Source organism: Mus caroli, unplaced genomic scaffold (genome assembly GCF_978045245.1).
Source record: "Mus caroli unplaced genomic scaffold, Mus_caroli_1 scaffold_3, whole genome shotgun sequence".
NCBI classification, from domain to species: Eukaryota; Metazoa; Chordata; class Mammalia; order Rodentia; family Muridae; genus Mus; species Mus caroli.
Genome location: NW_028227258.1, coordinates 26,878,767 through 26,899,913, shown reverse-complemented (window position 1 = coordinate 26,899,913; position 21,147 = coordinate 26,878,767). Strand labels below are relative to the sequence as shown.

Here is a 21,147-nt window from a genome sequence, read left to right as displayed (position 1 = left end):
AATTTTATATTTGTCAACAACCTAAAACTAATTGATTCATTGATTTGTGAAGTTATTAACCTTGTTTGTGCATAAAGTGCTGATTTAAAAGTCATTATTTAAATAATAGAAAGCCCACATACACATGGAAGCTGAACAACACTCTACTCAATGATAACTTGGTCAAGGAAGAAATAAAGAAATTAAAGACTTTTTAGAGCTTAATGAAAATGAAGCCAAAACATACCCAAACTTATGGAACACAATGAAAGCACTCCTAAGAGGAAAACGCATAGCTATGAGTGCCTCCAAAAAGAAACTAGAGAGAGCATACACTAGCAGCTTGACAGCACACCTAAAAGCTCTAGAACTAAAGAAAGCAAATTCACCCAAGAAGAGTAGACAGTAGGACATAATCAAACTCAGGGGTGAAATCAACCAAGTGGAAACAAGAAGAACTATACAAGGAATCAACCAAACCAAGAGCTGGTTCTTTGAGAAAATCAACAAAATAGCTAAACCCTTAGCCAGATTAACTAGAGGGCACAGGGACAGTATTCTAATTAACAAAATCAGAAATGAAAAGGGAGACATAATAACAGAATCTGAGAAAATTTAAAAAATCAGCAGATCCTACTACAAAAGCCTATACTCAAAAAACTGGAAAACCTGGATGAAATGGAAAAATTTCTAGACAGATACCAGGTACCAAAGTTAAATCAGGATCATATTAACCATCTAAACAGTCCCCTAAAGAAATAGAAACAGTCACTAATATACTCCCAATCAAAAAATGCCCAGGGCCAGATGGGTTTAGTGCAGAGTTCTATCAGACCTTCAAAGAAGACCTAATACCAATACTCCTCAAACTATTCCACAAAATAGAAACAGAAGGTATTCTACCCAATTCATTCTATGAAGCCACAATTACTCTGATACCTAAACCACACAAAGACACAACAAAGAAGAGAACTTCAGACCAATCTCCCTTATAAATATTGATGCAAAAACACTCAAAAAATTTTTTGCAAACTGAATCCAAGAACACATCAAAACGATCATACATCATGATCAAGTAGGCTTTATCCCAGGGATGCAGGGCTGGTTCAACATATGGAAATCCATCAAAGTAATCCACTATATAAACAAATTCAAATAAAAAACCCACATGATCATCTCATTAGATGCTGAGAAAGCATTTGACAAAATTCAACACTGCTTCATGATATAAGTCATGGAAAGATCAGGAATTCAAGGCCCATACCTAAACATAGTAAAAGCAATATACAGCAAACCAGTAGTCAACATCAAACTAAATGGAGAGAAATTTGAAGCAATTCCACTAAAATCAGGGACTAGACAAGGCTGCCCATTTTCTCCCTACCTATTCAATATAGTACTTGAAGTCCTAGCCAGAGCAACTAGACAACAAAAAGAGATCAAAGGAATACAAATTGGAAAGGAAGAAGTCAAAATATCACTATTCGCAGATGATATGATAGTATACATAAGTGACCCCAAAAATTCCACCAGAGAACTCCTAAATCTGATAAACAACTTCAGCAAAGTAGCTGGATATAAAATTAACTCAAACAAATCAGTGGCCTTTCTCTACACAAAAGATAAACAAGCTGAGAAAGAAATTAGAGGAAACAACACCCTTTACAATAGTCACAAATAATATAAAATACCTTGGTGTGACTCTAACTAAGGAAGTGAAAGATCTGTATGATAAGAACTTCAGTTCTCTGAGGAAAGAAATCGAAGATCTCAGAAGATGGAAAGATCTCCCATGTTCATGTATGGCAAGATTAATATAGTAAAAATGGGCATCTTGCTGAATGCAATCTACAGATTCAGTGCAATCCCCATCAAAATTACAACTCAATTCTTCACAAAGTCAGAAAGGGCAATTTGCAAATTCATCTGGAATAACAAAAAACCTAGGATAGCAAAAACTATTCTCAAAATAAAAGAACTTCTGGGGGAATCTCCATCCCTGACCTCAAGCTGTACTTCAGAGAAATTGTGATAAAAACTACATGGTACTGGTACAGTGACAGACAGGTAGATCAATGGAATACAATTGAAGACCTAGAAATGAACCCACACACCTATGGTCACTTGATCTTTGACAAAGGAGCTAAAACCATCCAGTGGTAAAAAGACAGCATTTTCAACAAATGGTGCTGGTTCAACTGGCAGTCAATATGTAGAAGAATTTGAATCGATCCATTCTTATCTCTTTGAAGAAGCTCAAGTCCAAGTGGATCAAGGACCTCCACATAAAAACAGATACACTGAAATTTTTAGAGGAGAAACTGGGGAAGAGCCTCGAAGATATGGGCACAGGGAAAATATTCCTGAACAGAACACCAAGGACTTGTGCTATAAGATCAAGAATTGACAAATGGGACCTCATAAAGTTACAAAGCTTTTGTAAAGCAAAGGACACTGTCAATAAGACAAAAAGACAACCAACAGATAGGGAAAAGATCTTTATTAATCCCATATCTGATAGAGGGCTAATTTCCAATATATACAAAGAACTCAAGAAGTTAGACTCCAAAGAACCAAATAACCTTATTTAAAAATGGGGTATAGAACTAAACAAAGAATTCTCAACTGAGGAATACTGAATGGCTGAGAAGCTGAGAAGCACCTAAAGAAATTTTCAACATCCTTAGTCATCAGGGAAATGCAAATCAAAACAACTCTGAGATTTTACCTCACACCAGTCAGAACGGCTAAGACCAAAAACTCAGGTGACAGCAGATGCTGGCAAGGATGTAGAGAAAGAGGAACACTCCTCCATTGCTGGTGGGATTGCAAGCTGGTACAATCACTCTGGAAATCAGTTTGGTGGTTCCTCAAAAAATTGGACATAGTACTACTGAAGGATCCAGAAATACCACTCCTGAGTATATACCTACAAGATGCTCCAACATGTAATAAGGACACATGCTCCACTATGTTCATAGCAGCCATATTTATAATAGCCAGAAGCTGGAAAGAACCCAGATGTCCCTCAATAGAGGAATGGATACAGAAAATATGGTTTATTTTTCACAATGGAGTACTAGTCAGCTATTAAAAACAACAAATTTATGAAATTCTTAGACAAATGGATGGATCTGGAGGATATCATCCTGAGTGAGGTAACCCAACCACAAAATAGCACACATGATATGCATTCACTGACAAGTGGATATGAGCCCAGAAGCTCAGAGTACCCAAGATACAATTTGTAAAACACATGAAACTCAAGAAGAAGGAAGACCAAAGTATGGATACTTCAATCCTTCTTAGAAGGGGAACAAAATACCCATGGTAGGAGTTACAGAGATCGAGTTCAGAGCAGAGACTGAAGGAATGACCATCCAGAGTCTGCCCCACCTGGGGATCCATCCCATATACAACCACCAAACCCAGACACTATTATGGATGCCAACAAGAGCCTGCTGAGAGGAGCCTGATATAACTGTCTCCTGTCTGCCAGTGCCTGGCAAATACAGAAGTGGATGCTCACAGCCATCAATTGGACAATGAAGGAGCTGGAAAAAGTACCCAAGGTGCTGAAGGGGTTTGCAGCCTCCTAGGAGGAACAACAATATGAACTAACCAGTACCCCCAGAGCTCCCTGGGACTAAACCACTAACCAAAGGAAACACATGGTGGGACTCATGGCTCTAGCTGCATATGCAGCAGAGAATGGCTTAGTGGATCATCAATGGGAGGAGAGGCCTTTGGTCCTGTGAAGGTTCTATGCCCCAGTATAGGGGAATGCCAGGGCCATGAAGCAGGAGTGTGTGGGTTGGTGAGCAGCGGAAGTGGGGAGGGGATAGGGGGGTTTGGAGGGGAAACCAGGAAAGGGGATAACATTTGAAATGTAAATAAAGAAAATATCTAATTAAAAACAAAACAAAAACAACAAAAAAGTCATTATTAAAAATGTATTTTCAAGTATGTATTTCCATTCGAATTCTGCTACTTTTGTTTATTTTTGCTTTTTGAACTAGAGATTGAACTTGGGGCTATCTTCATGTCGGTCAAATGCTCTTCCATTGAGGTATACCCCTTACTATTTTTATATTGAGACAGGATCTCACTATTTTACCAGTGCTGAACTTGAACTCGTGATGTAGCTTAGGCAAGTCTTAATCTTGCAATCTGCCCGACTCAGGGCATTATAGATATATTCTATCACACTCGTATTATTATTCTTACATTTAACTGAATATGTTAAGTTTCCTTTTTCCTGGTCCAGTGTTACTGTTTGGAATTTGAAATTTGTGGCTTTTGTACTGACACACATGTCTACACTGATCTACATTCAAGTAAGGCTGACATAAGTTCACGGGCTTTTCATTTGGGAGGTTTATGTGCTCATTATCATAATCATAGCCAGTGGAATGTCATTGCTTATCTTCACAAATAAAAGCAATAGAAATGGTTGAGTGTGCATCTCAGTTCTAAGGGTAAAGTAATGAGTACAGGATCAACCATCTTCCTAGGCTGAACAGGATGTTCCTGGGTGTTAAAACAAATCTGTATATTACATCTCTGACTTGGAGTTCTGAGCATGCCAATATCTGCACTGAGTTGGGAAATTTGTTTCTTTATCTCTACATTGGCCCAGCAGGATCCGACTAGACTATAGATTTTCACCCTGAAAGGAGCTTAGAGGATGTTTATAAACAAAACTGTAGAAAGGTCTCTGTCAAAACCCTGCAATGCTGGGATCAAAAAAGATCCTTTTATTTCTCAGAGGAGGCTTCCTGAAGAAGCAAAGATAAGGGGGCGCCCTCCAGGAAAAGACGTTTTGCCCACTAGAGCATTGCAGATCACTTTCATCTTCAACTGATGCTGAACACAATAAAACAGCAAGCCATGTGTCTTCCAGGATGGCAAGACTGCAAAGTCACTCCTGGGGAGACAGAGAAGGAAGGGAAGCCTGTAGCTTAGTGTCAGCGCTTGAGAGAGGCGGGTTAGGTATGAGTAGTAATAAATTCACTTTGTTTCATTTTTTTCATTTTTAAATTTAATATCTTACAACTGTGGCTTTCTTTAAAAACTCTTTTGTTTATATATTTATTTTAATTTTGTGTGTACACATGTGGGGTCTCTGTCTCTCTGTCTCTGTCTCTGTGTGTGTGTGTGTGTGTGTGTGTCTAGACACATGCTTGCTACATGCATGTGTAGAGGTCAGAGAACAACTTCTGGTGCACACATTCATCTTCTGCCTTGTGTGAGACAGGGTGTTGGGTTCCAGACTGCATACCTCAGGAGAACTGTCCTTTGAGCCCTAGGGACTCTCCCTGTCTCTGCTTCTTGTCTCTCCTAGGGGCACTGGGATTTCAGATGTGTGCTACTATGTACAACTTTGTGGGTCCAAACTCGTCTTCATTTATGTGGCAAGTGGGGTTTTGTTTGTCTGCTTTTGTTTGTTTTGCTTTGTTTTTACCTACTAAGTTAACTTTCTAGTCCATAACTAACTGTGGTTTCCAACAAACACAGGATTTCCTCTTATTAATGAGGTTTTAGGGATAGAAATATGGCTCAGCAATTGAAAACATTGGCTGCTCTTTCAGAAGACTGAGGTTCTAGTCCCAGCACCCACGTGGTTGGTCACTACTATCTGTTAGCCCAGGCCCATAGGGGTCTAATACCTTCTGGCCTCAGTGGGTACCAGGCACATATGTAGTGCACAGACATTCATGCAGGTAAAATGCTCACACATATAAAATACATAATACAATTTTAAAACTAAAATAAAACTTTAGAAAAGTAAGGGACACCCTATTGAGGCATTTGAGGTCTCCCTTCCTCCTTCCTGTCTGTCTTTCTGTCTCTGTATTTCAGTCTGCCACTCTCTGTCTCTGTATGTGTGTCTGTCTTTCTTTCTGACAGTATCTTGAGTATCCAGAATCACCTTGAACTGTCTGCCTATGTGGCCTAGGCTATCCTTAAACTTCAGTTCTGAGCACTAGAGTGATGGGTGTGAGCCACCATACCCAGGTTCCCACTGGTGTTTCTGTTTGCTCATTGTGTGGATTGCACCATGGGATTTCAAGAGTCTGGCCTTATCATTGATGGTAATGGCCTAGATTCTGTGATAAGTATTAGATTTCACATAGAAGGGATAGTTAAGTCTTTGCTTAAAAACAAAACAAAGCAAAACAAAAACCAGACAGACAAAAAAACTGAGCTGTAACCTTGTCCTATAAATCACAGGTCTCACCAATGTGATCTCATATTACTAACGATGAAAATCAGTATTTCTAAGAAAAATTAAGAATATCTGTACCAATATTTAAAGAAAAATTCCAACAAGAATATGATACTTAAAGTCAGCATAGTAGCTCGAAAGTTCTAGGATAAAGCAGCATCCAAAAGTGTGTTTCTTTTAGCCCACTGCTCCACTCACTTAGTGACAGGCAGCTGGTGCTAATTTTTATTTTTCTCAGATTTCTATTGAATGTAGTACTCCAGATTCACACTCGGTCTGCTCTCTTGCTTCCTGGACATACTTATGTAACCATCCTGCCTTTGATCTCTGTGTTCACTAAAGTCTATGAGATCTTGTGACGGGGGAGTCTGGCCTCAAGTGTGACTGGACTTTACAAGGGAGAGGATAGACTAGAAGGAAGAGATGGGAGAAACTGAGGTGACCTTTTCATGATGCACACAGATTTCTGATTGTATCCCCAGAAATATAGCAGGAAAGACACATTGAGAGATTATTATACAATTATGTTTCTTCTACGTAATCTAATCTGTGCCTTTATGCCTAAAAATGTGTTTCAAAATCACTTAAAAAATCACAATAAAAAATAACCAGAAAACATGAGAGAATGAACATTGTAAAAGATAGTAAAACTGATCCTTTCGTGTAAAATTATGTACACATTTACAAGGATGATTTTGGATGAATGAGAGGGAGAGAGAAGTAGAAAAATGAGAATTACATTTTAATTAAAGTTTTCCTTTAGAAATAATTGTAGGGGCTGGTGAGATGGCTCAGTGGGTAAGAGCACCCGACTGCTCTTCCGAAGGTCCAGAGTTCAAATCCCAGCAACCACATGGTGGCTCACAACCATCCACAACAAGATCTGGCGCCCTCTTCTGGAGTGTCTGAAGACAGCTACAGTGTACTTATATATAATAAATAAATAAATCTTTATAAAAAAAAGAAATAATTGTAGATTTGCATATAACTGTAAAAAGTAACTCAACAGCATCACTATGCCATTTCCTGGTTTCCCTTAATAGCAATGGTTAGCAAAACTATGGTTCTTCACACTGGTGCACATGGAACTATCAGGTGGGGTGCGGAGGTCCAACCTCAGCATGAGAGGGCTCCTGAGAAAGGTGGGAATGGGAGCAGTGCTGGTTCAGTGATGACTCAGAGTCAGTAGTGAATGCAAGCTGTCAGTTCAAGTGCTCTCTCCTTGTCTGAGGATTCTCATCATTCCTCCTTCCTCTCCTTTCCCCCTTCTCATTCTTTTGTCGTCTCTCTTTCCCTTTTTCCTTTCTCCTGGGTCACCACTCTTTTTCCTTCTCTTGACCAAAGAGCCTGAACCCAGCCTTTTATTTCCTAAAGTTATATCATCAAGGCTTTGATCATTGTTAATAATTATTCTAGAAGTCCTTAAATTTTCATACATTCTGTGAATCCTGGATCATTAATTCTATCCCCTGCTTCCTTAGGGTAGAAACTAAACACAAAGCAAAAAAAGGACATTTCCTTATAGGTTTTAGCTGTTCTTCACGGGTAGCTGGGCACAGCTCTTGCCGTTTCCTGATACAGCAGATAGCAGTGTTCAGTAACTACTTTCATGTAAGAACAAAAAGGTCACAAACTATTAAAATTAAACTATAATTCCTTACAAGGCTTTAAATTTTATGTAACTAAAGTAGCTAGCTCTCTCTAGTAGCTCTCTAGGCCTTATCATCTCCAGTTCTTCAAGTAACTAGGAGAATGAAGTACCCACTTTTTATATACTTATACGTTATTGTTTAATTCTCTAATTTTAATTTCCTCATCCTAGTAATTCCATGGCTTCTTATATTCTCCTTCTAGCACTGTTTGTTTCTAGATCACATACAAGCCTTTCTCCTATAAAATAACCCATCTATCATTTGCTTGTTTTCTATAGTTTCCTATTCATGCCTTTTCTTCTTGAGACCACTTTAACTCTCTATCCTGGATGCCCCCAAGTTCATCCTGGCTAATTAATGCGACAGTCATTGGACCAGAGGGTACATATATCTCCTCATGATTCCAAATTCAGGCTCAAGTCTCACAGTGAATGATTTCTACAAAGGACCAGGTAGGCTTTTAGGGCCTTTGTGGTTATGTTGTCAAGACCCTTTCCCATGGACCTTAAAGGCCAAGCAGAAGACCTGTTCTTCATCCTCCACATTTCATGACCACCTCCATTCCTTATTCCAGAGAACTGCATCTGTTTCATTTATTATGGCATGATTGGCTCTGAGTAATAGGAAAAGTCTATTCCCCAGAAAGAGAGATTGAAAGTAAAATATAAGAGAGCAGATCAGCCTCAGGCCAGCAGTGACCATCAGCACATGTGGGGATCATTGGGGGTCAATGGCCTGGCCAACAGCAACCATTAGCACATGTGGGGATCATGGGGATCAACGGTCTGGTGATACTCCACAGGCAGGAACTGTGTCACCCCTCCCCTTATCCTGGACCTGGCAGTAGGGTAGGATACATTATGAGTGAAGTATAGTGATTGAACAACTGAGGCATGACTAAAATACTCAACTAACTCATTCCACTTAGCTCAGAGTGCTGTCATGGAACAAATGGGACTTCAGACAGTAACTCACTTTAAGATTAAAGTTGTGGTCATTAGACTGAAATGGACAATTTTAGGTCTAGACTACACCTTGAAATTTTTGGAAGTGGACAGAGATGTAAATTGTAGTTGGGCATTAGATAGATAAGAGAGAAAGAAAATATCCCATGGCTGCTTATTAAGCAAAATCAACACAGTTTACGGTGTCTTTTGATGAGAACAACAAGATAAGACAATTTGAACAAGAATTTTTTCTGTGGAACAAAAGTTCATGACCATTTACCCACATATATAGTTTCTCTCATGATTATATAGACAAAAACTTATCAAACAGCTTTAAGAAAAACAGCTTATCAATGTCTGCTTCTAAGTACCACCCTTCTAACTGGAAAAGTTGAATGTGTTTTGATCATCATGAGTTAAAATATCTCTGCTTGTTCTTTAGTCCTATATTCTAGCAAGCTATCCTAATAGTAATTTGGTCTTTTGTCCCACAACAACAGCAAGATTGCATTATGTTTTAAACTCTGCATTCTTGTTATGAATAGTAGGCTGAGCAGCTGATCTGGGGAGAGAGGTGGTTAGGGGACCAGAGTTATTGTAGGTATGTGTCTGTGTGACATGCTACATAGAACAACTACTAAACCTAGTCTCTGCCATGGGGACCTAAAACAACCGACTGCCAATTTAAGTGTGTCAACACCATTGTAAATTGTGATCTGTGTTTAGATGACATGAACATGATTTTCTTCAAACTCACAATCTCTAAATAAATTACAAAGAACCATTTTTTCCTACTCAATACTTCTTGTTTAAGATAGGAACTAATATGAATATATTCTCCACAGGGAAAAGGTTCTAACCTGTACCCAAACTTCAGAAAACATTTGCATATGTTTGTGTTAATTTATCATGCTTATTTATATGTAAATGTAAATTTTATGTTTGTCATAAAAGTCATTTGAGCCAAATGCTTTATCAATAAGTCATCTGCCCAGCCCCCCTCCTAATATTTTTCTTATAAGTTTTACTAACAAAGTTGTTGCCACATGGTATACACAAAATTAAACAGAAGATTCCAATGAGCTGGTGCCAGCATGAAATTACAGATTCTTTTTTCTTGCTACTTTCTAGGAAACATACTATTTCCAGAGCAAAGCACACAATTAGACTACCTGTAAGCAAAGGCAAGGGAAATACTCATATCCTTGGAAGGGTGGAAAACCAAACCAAACCAAAACAAAACAAAACAAACCAAACCAAACCAAACCAAAACAAAACAAAACAAAACTCTACCTCTCTTGCCTCTAGGGCAGTGGTTTTCAAGCTTCCTAATGCTGCGGCCATTTAATACAGTTCCTCGTGTTGTGGTGACCCCCAACCATAAGATTATTTTCTTTACATAACTAATTTTGCTAGGGTTATGAACTATAATGTAAACATCTGTGTTTTCAGATAGTCTTAGGTGACCTCTGTGACCAGGTCACTTAACCCAGATGCTGAGAAGTGCTGCTCTAGGGAGGGACACTGAATAGTGGCAGACTGACATAGGCCCCTTGAAGTCTTTAGTACTTTTATAATATGTGAGTATTAGACATTGAAAAACAAACAAAAATAAGAATGTGCATCCAAATTCCTCTATTATCCTCAACCTTCCTTTGTCCTTTCTTTGCACATAGAATATAGGCCCACTGTGAGCTTGGTTTACACTGGTTTGATATAGTTTGATTTGCTGCCAAAAACCATAGAGACTCTCCTCTCGCTGAGATAATAACTAGACCTTGCTTTTTCATTAAATATTCCCACATTGAATGTTATGGGTTCTTCGGCCTTGTAGACAATGCCATTAAGGGAAATGTGGCCCGTTTTCAGGTCAGTGAAGACCTGTGTCAGGGAAGGTAAAAATTTGCCACCATGATTGTCAAAGGAAAATTGTCAGTCAAAGGCTGGATCTACTCATTCATTCACACACCGTTCGCTGAGCTGAACTAGGGAATGTGGTGCTTCCCTGGGCAGCCATTCTCTTCTTTCACTCCTCATTTACATAAAGTGCCTTGTTTTACTGTCAGTGGTCTGAGTTTACATAGACAAAAGATGATGGCTCAGGCAACTTTATAACATCACCTCCAGTCTAATACACACACTCACTCACACACACACACACACACACACACACACACACACACACACACACAGTCAGGTTTAACACAGCATTGTTTGTCTCAGATTTAACTACAAATGTTCTCATGGCGACTTGAAACTCATGTGTTCATAAACATGCTTTGGCAGTAATTGACAGCCAGTGGGTAGTGTGCACTACCCAGCAGGGAAGAAGGAATATGTGAAGGAGGTAAGGGACCCTGAAGAGTTGATCAGTTAATGAACTGGCAGCATCTATCGGCTACTTCTACACTCCTGCCTGTGTTTGTAAGAGTTACAGACACTCTGGAGTGACTACTACTCAATCACAAATTAAAACTTTAGGAAGTAGGAGACAGGCAAAATGAAGTTCAAGTTCAACATAGTCAGAGATGACGTTTGAATGTCTGTTACAAAGCTGAACTTCACTGTAGGGAGGGTGAGTAATCTTGTGACACCTAAGCAAAGAGAACTGTGTATAAAAAAAAAAATCAAATTCTAAACATCATTAGAATAACAGCTCATGTGAGAGGAACTGAGCCTTGTGATTTGCATCATTGACAGCTGAAGTTAACCACACACAGGGAAGCCCTCATAAATGCTTTCCATGGCCATCTGCCCTGAGAATAGTCTGTAATGCTTCTCCTGGGTCAAGCATCCCTTCACAAACTGCCACTGCCACCCCTCTTTGTAAGAGAATGTTTTTATAGTACTTATGAGAAGAATCCCATATTAAGAAATAGGAGGATGAAGAGATTGGTCAGTATCCTTATACTCACAAAAAATGCGAGCTGGTTAATCCTAACCCTTGGTGGGCAGAGACATGAAATTCCCAGAGCAAGCTAAGTCTAGCCCAAAGGGTGATCTATAGGTTCAGAGGTAAGACCATCTTAATGGATAAATGTAAAGCAATTGGAGAAGACTCTGGGCCTCCACATATACCAGTAGTACTCACAAACATGTGCCCCAACACATGTGAATACACACACACACACACGGTGAGGGGGGCAACAGATCCTCTGCTTCTAAAGGTTATATGTACTGAAAGAGGTGGGGTGGGATTATAATGATTGTTGTTAGTACAAGTGACTGGTAATAGTTTTATAATTGTGCGTACATACTAAGAAATTAAATCCTTGACCAAATGTGCAAATACAGTAAGAAACAAAAAAACAAAACATAATAAAAAAAACCAAAAAAGGCAAAAGACAAACTAAAAGTTATTCACAACATATAGGAAGAAAAAAGAATATTCAAAAAGGTGTTATAAAATAGCGAGGAGGTATGTAAATGATAATTTTTAAAAGCTAAGAGTAATAAAGAGATAAATATATAGACATTAAGAAATACGCCAGAAGATGTTTTTCAGGAGGAATGATACAGAAAAAAGACCTCTTAACCATTAATAGAAATAAAAACTAGGACTATTGAATTTTGATTGGCAGTTAACATTAAAAACAAATAGCCAAACGACGTAATTACACTGCTTTTGAGACAGCATCTTTCTATGTTACCCTGTCTAGCTTGGAACTCTCAGTAGATCAGGCTGATCTCGAACTCAGAGACCCACCCTCCTCTGACTCCCAACTGCTGGATTAAAGGCATGTGCCACCATGCTGGGCCCTAATGTGCTTTTCTAACAATTCTATTTCTGAGGATCTGTCCTAAGGAGGTAAACAGACAGAAAAACAAAAAAGATGTTTACATAGGGATCAGTAATAGCAGAACAGCATTTAGAAGAATTAGAAGTCATGAAAAGATTACAATAGGCTATTGAATGAAAATATATTTATAAGACTGCACATCTGAAATGAAGATGTATGTGTCTATTTGTCTGACTGTCACTGTCTATGTATGTGACTGTGACACTGTCTGTCTGTGTGACTGTGTCTGTGTGTGCCTGTGCCTGTGACTGCATCTGTGACTCTACCTGTATGTGTGTCTGTGCCTGTGTCTATGTGTGTGTGTGTGACTATATCTATGTCTGTGTCTCTGTATGTTCCTATGTTTGTGTGTATGTTTGTCTATGACAGTGTCTGTATGTCTGTGTCTACATGTGTCTGTCTGTGCCTGTAACTGTGTGTGTCTGTTTGTGACTGTGTCTGCTTTTGACTGTCTCTGTATGTATCTACGACTGTGACTGTGTCTGCATATGTATCTGTGACTATGATTATGTGTGTGTGTCTGTGACTCTCTGTGTGTCTGTGTGTGTGTGTATGTGAGACTGAGACTCTGTGTCTGTCTGTGACTGTGTCTATATGCCTATGTGTCTGTATGTCTGTGTGTATCTGTGTCTGTGACTGTGTCTGTGTGTGTGTGTCTATACGTCTGTGTTTGTGACTGTGTGTGTGTCTGTATGTCTGTGTGTCTGTGTCTTTATTTGTCTGTCTGTGACTGTCTGTATGTCAGTGTCTGTTTGTGTGGATAAATCCACTGGTATCTGGAAACTCTCCAACCAAGGTAGGTGGTTTTCTTTGAGTGCTTTCTTTCTCACTTCCTTTCCTTTTGTTGTTGAAGAGTTTAGATTGTACACAAGAGCCACTCACGACTCTGCAGCGGGTCTTCCTCTGTTTTCCACCCTCCCTTGACCCTCTCTTACTTCCCTCGCCAGCTCTGATGCGTTAGAAGTGCCTGTGATGATCACCCCATATGGAATGGAAGCACCACCACCCTCTACCCACACTTCAACTCCTTCCCCTGAGTTAGTTGCTGTGTTTAATGCCACCTAATATATTTCCATCACCATTGTTTGTTTGTTATTGTATGACCTTGTCATCTGCATTAAAGAGTACACCTCACAAGGTCCCAGAGCTGGAAATAGTACCAATGACCATGCATTTAATAAGTGATGAATTAATCAGTGAAACAACTGTGTACTCCTCTTCTAAGCTGAACATCCTACAAAATGATTCCCTGAAATATCCTTTAAGGGGGAAGAATTATTCATTTATAAACATGGGGTATTGTTTAGGTCCAACCCTGTTAAAGGAGAAATATTTTTACTAACATCCAGGTTAATTTTATGTTGAATTTTACTTACAAAGTAGTTGTAAGTTAAAGTGAGCTCTCGAGAGGTGAGGGTGGGTCTTACATCCATTTTCTCTTTTGAATTCATGATCATCGCTGAATTAAATAACTTGTTCCTAAGACTGCTGAAAACCCATTTCCCAAATTTGGGGGATTGAATCCCAAAAGTAAGAACATAAATATTTCATAATGGAGGAAACAAAACAAAACAAAACAAACAAACAAACAAAAAACCCCAAATTTGTGAATTTCTTTCCCACCGTGTTTGAAAATATTGTTTCCTCTTGTAAACAAGGAGACAGACCTTCTGCTCCTCCGTACCAGAATTATAACCCATTGAATTCTTCTCTGAATTTAGGACTAGGAACGCTGAGAAATACCCATCACCCCACTGATGTTTGGTGCTTGGACTTCAAAGTGTGGCTGTGTCTGTTTAGACTATGAGAGAAGATACTAGAAAAAGAAGAGCCATCTCAAGCTCGCGTTCACCTGTTTGCTTCGCAGTGGCTGAACCACTTCTCTAAGGCACAGCTCCAGATCCGTGAGGTAATCCCTCTCTGTCTGTATCAGCTCCCTGATGATCTTGGCCCGCTTGGCCATCATCCGTCCCACTTGTTGCTCATCCTCGGGGGTGGGAGTTTCCGCTGAGGAGCACTCAGCCTGTGGAGTCATCTTTTCTGTTAAACAACAACACAACATGATCGGGTGAGATGCTAAGCTGATGAGATGCTAGGCTGAGGTTTCTCTTTCCTTCAAAACGTAAAATGCAGGGTTGTTGTTAGCCACGCGAAAGGCTTAGGGATCTTAGCGGCAGCTCCTGGAAAATCGTGTATTAGTTCCCCACTAGATAGGGATCCTATAAAATCATGAACAAGAAGACAAGAGAGAACTGCTTGAGCAATGTCGTGAAACGGTATTTAAGGTCATGGCTCCCGACACATTCTGTTGCTAGAATATCTGTTTACAAAGCTGACCTTCATTTTGGAGATGGGACACATTAAAAACTCAACTTAGAACTTCTGAACATGTCTGCATTTGAAACCAAGGAAATTTTAATTAGGATGTGAAATATGTCCCAATTCTGTTGTCCGTTTTACTAAAAACAGTTATCCAGTAGGTAATACTCAGTGGTATGAAAATGGATAGCATACCATTGGGTTTTTTTTTTCTTCTTTTCATTCATAATCATGAATCATGAGGAGTGAGACAATGGGTGAATTAAATATATTTCAACTATAATTTCTCATGGGTTATCTTTGACATTGTGTAAGTCCTGTTATTGCTTAATTATTGAACCAACCTGATAGTTTCTTGAAAAAAGTCACACGATAAGGAGTTGAGACTTAATGGTAAGTCTCACATGGTACCAAGAGTTTGAATAGGATATTGAGGTAAAAAACTAATAACCATCAAGGAAAAACCTCTCACATCAACATGAATCTCTGAAAGCTTTGAACTAACTATTCACCTGTAAGTTCAGACCAGGACTTAGCATCATAGTAGCCATAGACATCAGGACTCTGTGTGTGTGTGTGTGTGTGTGTGTGTGTGTGTGTGTGTGTGTGTGTGTGTGTGTGCATGAGTGCATGCATCTGATTCAATATTGAAGCTTAACTTTCATGTTAGTTTCTGCAATTGAAGACATAATTTTATTTCCTTTAAGGTTAATACTATTCTTGTAACTGATATGTGAGAAATCTTCAATGTTAATAAGACAAACTTTGCAAAGGATCTTGGAAATTCTGTACAGAATTTTTTTTAAAAAAAATGCATATACACAAGTGGAAATAAAGAGCCCTTCACCTGGCCAGCCCTGGAAGCAAGGATAATGGACTCCTGGAGGAGGATTCAAGGAGTTCAATGGTCTGTTATAAGGAGGCTTGCCCAAGAATGTGAGGAGACACTTTAAAAAGGAACAAGCCCTCTCTTCCTGCCCAACCAACTCCAGAAATTTGGGGAAGTACATAGCCAAACATTTGTGTAGAAATTTGTAAAGGAAACTCTACCATCAAATTGTACTAGAACTGGCATCAATCCTTCCTTTATTAGGGAAGATTGTGACTTGACAACTGACATATAAAATCGAGGTTTTACACGTCACCCCATGTTAAAGAAATAACCTCAATGAGCTGTATCAGAAGATAGAACCTATATAAGGACAAAGAGTGAATGCTGGGGTGAGGTGGGGTTCTGCAACCTCCCTGCTTTTACCTGTGTTATGGGAAATTCAGGTATGCTTGTTAATCAAGATTTTAATAGACAGTAGAATAATCCTCTATTTTAGAGCCCCAAATTAAAAAGACAGATTACATGCTGTGCTATTACTCTTGGTTATATGCTATATGAAAGGAGGAATGTCTCTTCAGAAGGGGAAATACAGCATGGAGCAGACCATGCATACAGCTGTTGGAAACCTTTAAGGGTCGGTACTGTTGTGATTGTGTTGTGAGGCTAGGTTGACCTTGAATTCTCTATGTAGCTGAGGATGATCCGAAACACTTGGTCCTCGTGGTTCTGCCTCCTGTGTGCTGGAATGATAAGTATATGCCCCATACTCAATTTGTATACTTATGCAATGCTAGGGATCAAATCCAGAAGCTATAGATGGTAAACAGACATTCTAATGATAATAGCAGCAGCAGCAGCAACAGCAGCAGCAACAAAACAGGGAAGTAGACTCTAAATTACACATATATAACATATACAATATAAATTATATTATTATATTATACAGCGGTTATATATATAAAATATATGAATATGTGATATAGTTATATTACATATAACTAATATAATCATATGTAGTTATTATAATATATGTTGTATATTATATAATATATTATGCAATATATATAATATGATATATAGCATATTACATAAAACATACTATGTAATACATATGCTACACATTATTTAAAATACATCCATAGGGAAATGACTTGGTGGGGAATGTGAAACAGGGCAGAGGGAGACTGACAACGTGTAGGGAGTCTTTACTCTAGGGATATATGAAATATAGCACAGAAAATGATGTCGCTAGCAAAGACCTCACAAACCAGTCCAGATAGAGTCCCATTACTTAACATTATATTGAAAAATTATCAAGTACACCTTAGAAACATAATCTAAGGACCTAATAAGGACCTTTTCCTATCTTTGACAATGAAAAACCCCTAAAACATGTCCTCAGATTTCTTCCAGTTATAAATCCCAGTCTTACGATTCCAGGTCAACTTCAACTTTCTTCCCCACTTGTTCCAGTTGCTGCAGTTTAAAACACACCACAACAGATTCTTTTTTTTTTTTTTAATTTAGGGTTTTTTAATTGGATATTTTCTTTATTTACATTTAAAATGTTTTCCCCTTTCCAGGTCTCCCCTTCACAAACTCCCTATCCCATCCCCTCTCCCCCTGCCTCTATGAGGGTGCTCCCCCACCCATCCACTCCTGTCTGCCCACCCTGGCATTTCCCTACACTGGGACATCAGGCCCAAGGGACTCTCCTCCCAGTGATGCCAACAAAACCATCCGCCACGGGTCCCTCCATGTGTACTCTTTGGTTGATGGTCCAGTCCCCTGGAGCTCCTAGGGGTTTGGTCGATTTACACTGTTGTTTCTCCATGGGACTTATAACCCCCCTCAGTTCCTTCAGTTCCTTCTCCAACTCCCCTATTGGGGACTCCATGCTCAGTCCTATGGCTGGCTGCTAAGCATCCTCCTCTGTATTTGTCATGCTCTGGCAGAGTGTCTCAGGACACAGCCATATCAGGCTCCTGTCAGCAAGCACTTCCTGGCATCCATAGGGTTTTGATGACTCTATATGGGATGGTTACTATCCACTTATCAGTGAGTGTATACCATGTGTGTTCTTTTGTGACTGAGTTACCTCACTCAGGATGATAATTTCAAGTTCCATCCATTTGCCTGCGAATTTCATGAAGCCATTGTTTTTAATAGGTGAGTATTACTCCATTGTGTAAATGTATCACATTTTCTGTATCCATTCCTCTTTTGGAGGACATCTGGGTTATTTCCAGCTCCTGGCTATTATAAATATGGCTGATATGCACATAGTAGAACATGTGTCCTTATTACATGTTGTAGCCTCTTCTGGGTATATGCCCAGGAGTGGTATTGCTGAATCCTCCAGTAGTACTATGTCCAGTTTTCTGAGGAACCACCAAACTGATTTTCAGAGTGATTGTACCAGTTTGCAATTCCACCAGCAATGGAGGAGTGTTCCTCTTTCTCCACATCCTTGCCAGCATCTGCTGTCACCTGAGTTTTTGATCTTAGCCATTTTGACTGGTGTGAGGTGGAATCTCAGGGTTGTTTTAATTTGCATTTCTCTGATAACTAAGGATGTTGAACATTTCTTTAGGTGCTTCTTGGCCATTTGAGTTTCCTCAGTTGAGAATTCTCTGTTTAACTCTGTTCCCCATTTTTTTTTATTTTTATTTTTTGATACAGGGTTTCTCTATGTAGCCCTGGCTGTCCTGTAACTCACTCTGTAGACTTGGGTGGCCTCAAACTCAGAAATTCGCCTGCCTCTGCCTCCCAAGTGCTGGGATTAAAGGCGTGTGCCACCATACCCGGCCTCTGTTCCCCATTTTTAAATAGGGTTATTTGGTTCTCTGGAGTCTAACTTCTTGAGTTCTTTGTATATATTGGATATTAGCCCTCTATCAGATGTGGGATTAGTAAAGATCTTTCCCCTATCTGTTGGTTGCCACACAACAGATTCTTTTATTCAATTAAAAATGACTTAGTTTTTTTTTTCTTCTTGTGTTACTTAGCAACTTGGTCATAAATGTGAACCCTGGGGGCCCTTTGAGCTGTCATGGGATGTTGGTCAAGATATTCAGTTTCAAAAGTGTTTTTCAGGAGCAAAAACCTTTTCACAGAAGGTAAAGTTGAGCAACCTTCTAGATGTCTTTGTTTGTTCTTCTGACTCAAGTTTATTGCAGGAACAAAGATTCATCTTGCATCATTTTATGGTTAGCTCTTCAAACATCTTGATGTTTGCTTCCGTTCTTAAACTAACAAACTCTCCACAGTGTACCTACTGTGGACACCAAGTTTTCTTTTACAAGCTTTTTCTCGCCTTTAGACTTTGTGTGTATTCAAGTTTTCACCAAGTTTTTACATAGAAACATATTTGTAGCCCAGCACAGCCAACAGCTACCATCCCAGTCAGCAAGCAGCTACATAAATAGCATGCAGCTGAGAGTAAAAGAACCTTTAAGTTCTTATCACCCAAAGCACCCCTGGGTGTCAAAGGAGCAATGTGTGGAGGTTCTCTCTGCCATTCTCCAACTCTGACACCCACAAACAGTTTTCTTGGAGCGTGAGTGATGAATTTAAAGTATTTTTATCAAATTTAATTATTAGATTTTTGTCAGCCTTCAAAGCCAAGGATAAACGACAGCTGCCACCATGTTGTACAGAATATGGAATGCAGTGAGCAGCTTGTGTGGACATTCTTTAAAACAACACAAATGTTAAGCTTCCCCATAGGCAAGGAAGCCCTGGGATTCTTTATTCTATAGTGTTCATATCAGGCTCTCCTTTAAATCATTGGTGTTACTAGCCTTGAAAGCGAAAACGTACCCTGTTCTGTATTTTCCTTCCTATACAATATTCAGTACATGGCAGGAAATAGCCACACTTTAGTGTCCAGTATACTTTCCTTAGGTTATTTTGCCCAAATATGAGTTTGGGATGCATATAAAATAGACTGAGTTAAGCTGCAATGTTCTTCACATTATCCTTATTGCTTGAATTCTCCTTCTACACATCTTCAATTTGTGATAGGTTTCCTGGGATATGATCCATCCCGTATCCAGACACATCCAATTCAGCTTTCGGCCACCCAAGGCAGATGCTTGTCCCATTGTTTTATACTTGACAGCTAGACAAGAGGAATGCGTGTTGCTAACATGGACAGATCAGGTGATAACGAGAGAGGCAATAAATATGGAAGTCTCTGTGAGGACTGAGATGAGCTTTAGAATCCTGAGAACTTGCTGGGGCAGGGTACAGACATGAAGAAGACTCTGGTCTTTTATGGATACAAAGGATTTGAAAAGATGTTCAGTGGTAATGGATGTTGGGTGAGGAGAGACCGAAGCCTTCCTTCACTGGTAGCCAGGTTCTGCATAGAATTAGCTATGTATTTGTTGCTGCTAACATCACTACTGCTGCTGCTATTTGAGGGTAGATTTAAGACATTATTTTTTTCAAACCATAAAGTAATATATATTTGTAATAATAACTATTATCAAAGATAAGTACATAGAGTTCAGAGCCAGAAAAAAATGTGAATTCAAATGTTGCCTCTACTATTTCTTAGAGCTGTTTTCTTCAGCAAAGTCTAACATTTTATATGTAAAATTCATCGTCTATAAATTAAGGACAATGATACCCAACCTTATAAGGCATTTTGAGAGTTAAATGAGTTGGTGTTTATTAAACATTTGCAAAGTATAACATATATACAGCACATGCCAGGTAAATGGTTATTAATGAGTAGATGTGTTCTCTTTTGTAGTTGTAGTATGGTTTTCACTGTATTAATAGCTCTTTTATGGTTAGTGTATAATCTCTCCCAAAATATTAGACAGGCATATGATTATTATAGTTCATTTATTTTATTTTCAACATTAGTAGGCTCACTCATATTTTCTGCAACTACCCTTTGCACTTTTAAAGTGAACTTTATTTTTAAAACAGTTTTCTTTAGAAATAGTTTTAAATTATATTTATTGCTATTAGTGTGTGTGAAAGAGATGAAGAGGGGAGGGGAAAGAGAGAAGGGAGAGATGGGGGGCTCTTATGGAGATGAGAAGACAACTTTGTGGAATTGGTTCTCCTTTACATGAGTTCAGGGATGAAACTCAGGCTCTCACAATTGCATGGCAAGCCCTTTACCTGCTGAGCCATCTTGTGGGCCCCTTTCTAAGTTATACAGTATGCAATGGAAGCCTCAAGAATGTGCACAGTGTTGCACAATGGAAAATGGTATCATCTCCCCTGTTGCCAGTTCTATCCAATCTCTATTCTCATACATGTGTGTATACTCACGTGTGTGTGTGCGTGTGTATGTGTGTGCACATGTGTGCATGTGAACTAAAGTCTAACTAGATTAAAATACTCATATTGAACACTCATATCTAAG

At 39.0% G+C, this 21,147-nt stretch overlaps 1 protein-coding gene across 2 annotated transcripts in view; it reads right to left on the bottom strand.

Annotated features, from left to right (window-relative positions):
* The window catches only part of Arhgef38 (Rho guanine nucleotide exchange factor 38), a 113,407-nt gene that overhangs the window by 71,634 nt on the left and 20,626 nt on the right, over positions 1-21,147 (bottom strand). For both annotated transcript variants that reach the window (XM_021159127.3, XM_085835511.1), the window contains exon 2: positions 14,460-14,647. In XM_021159127.3, coding sequence (XP_021014786.1) covers positions 14,460-14,647 — 188 coding nt within the window. The remainder of the gene's footprint in view (positions 1-14,459; positions 14,648-21,147) is intronic.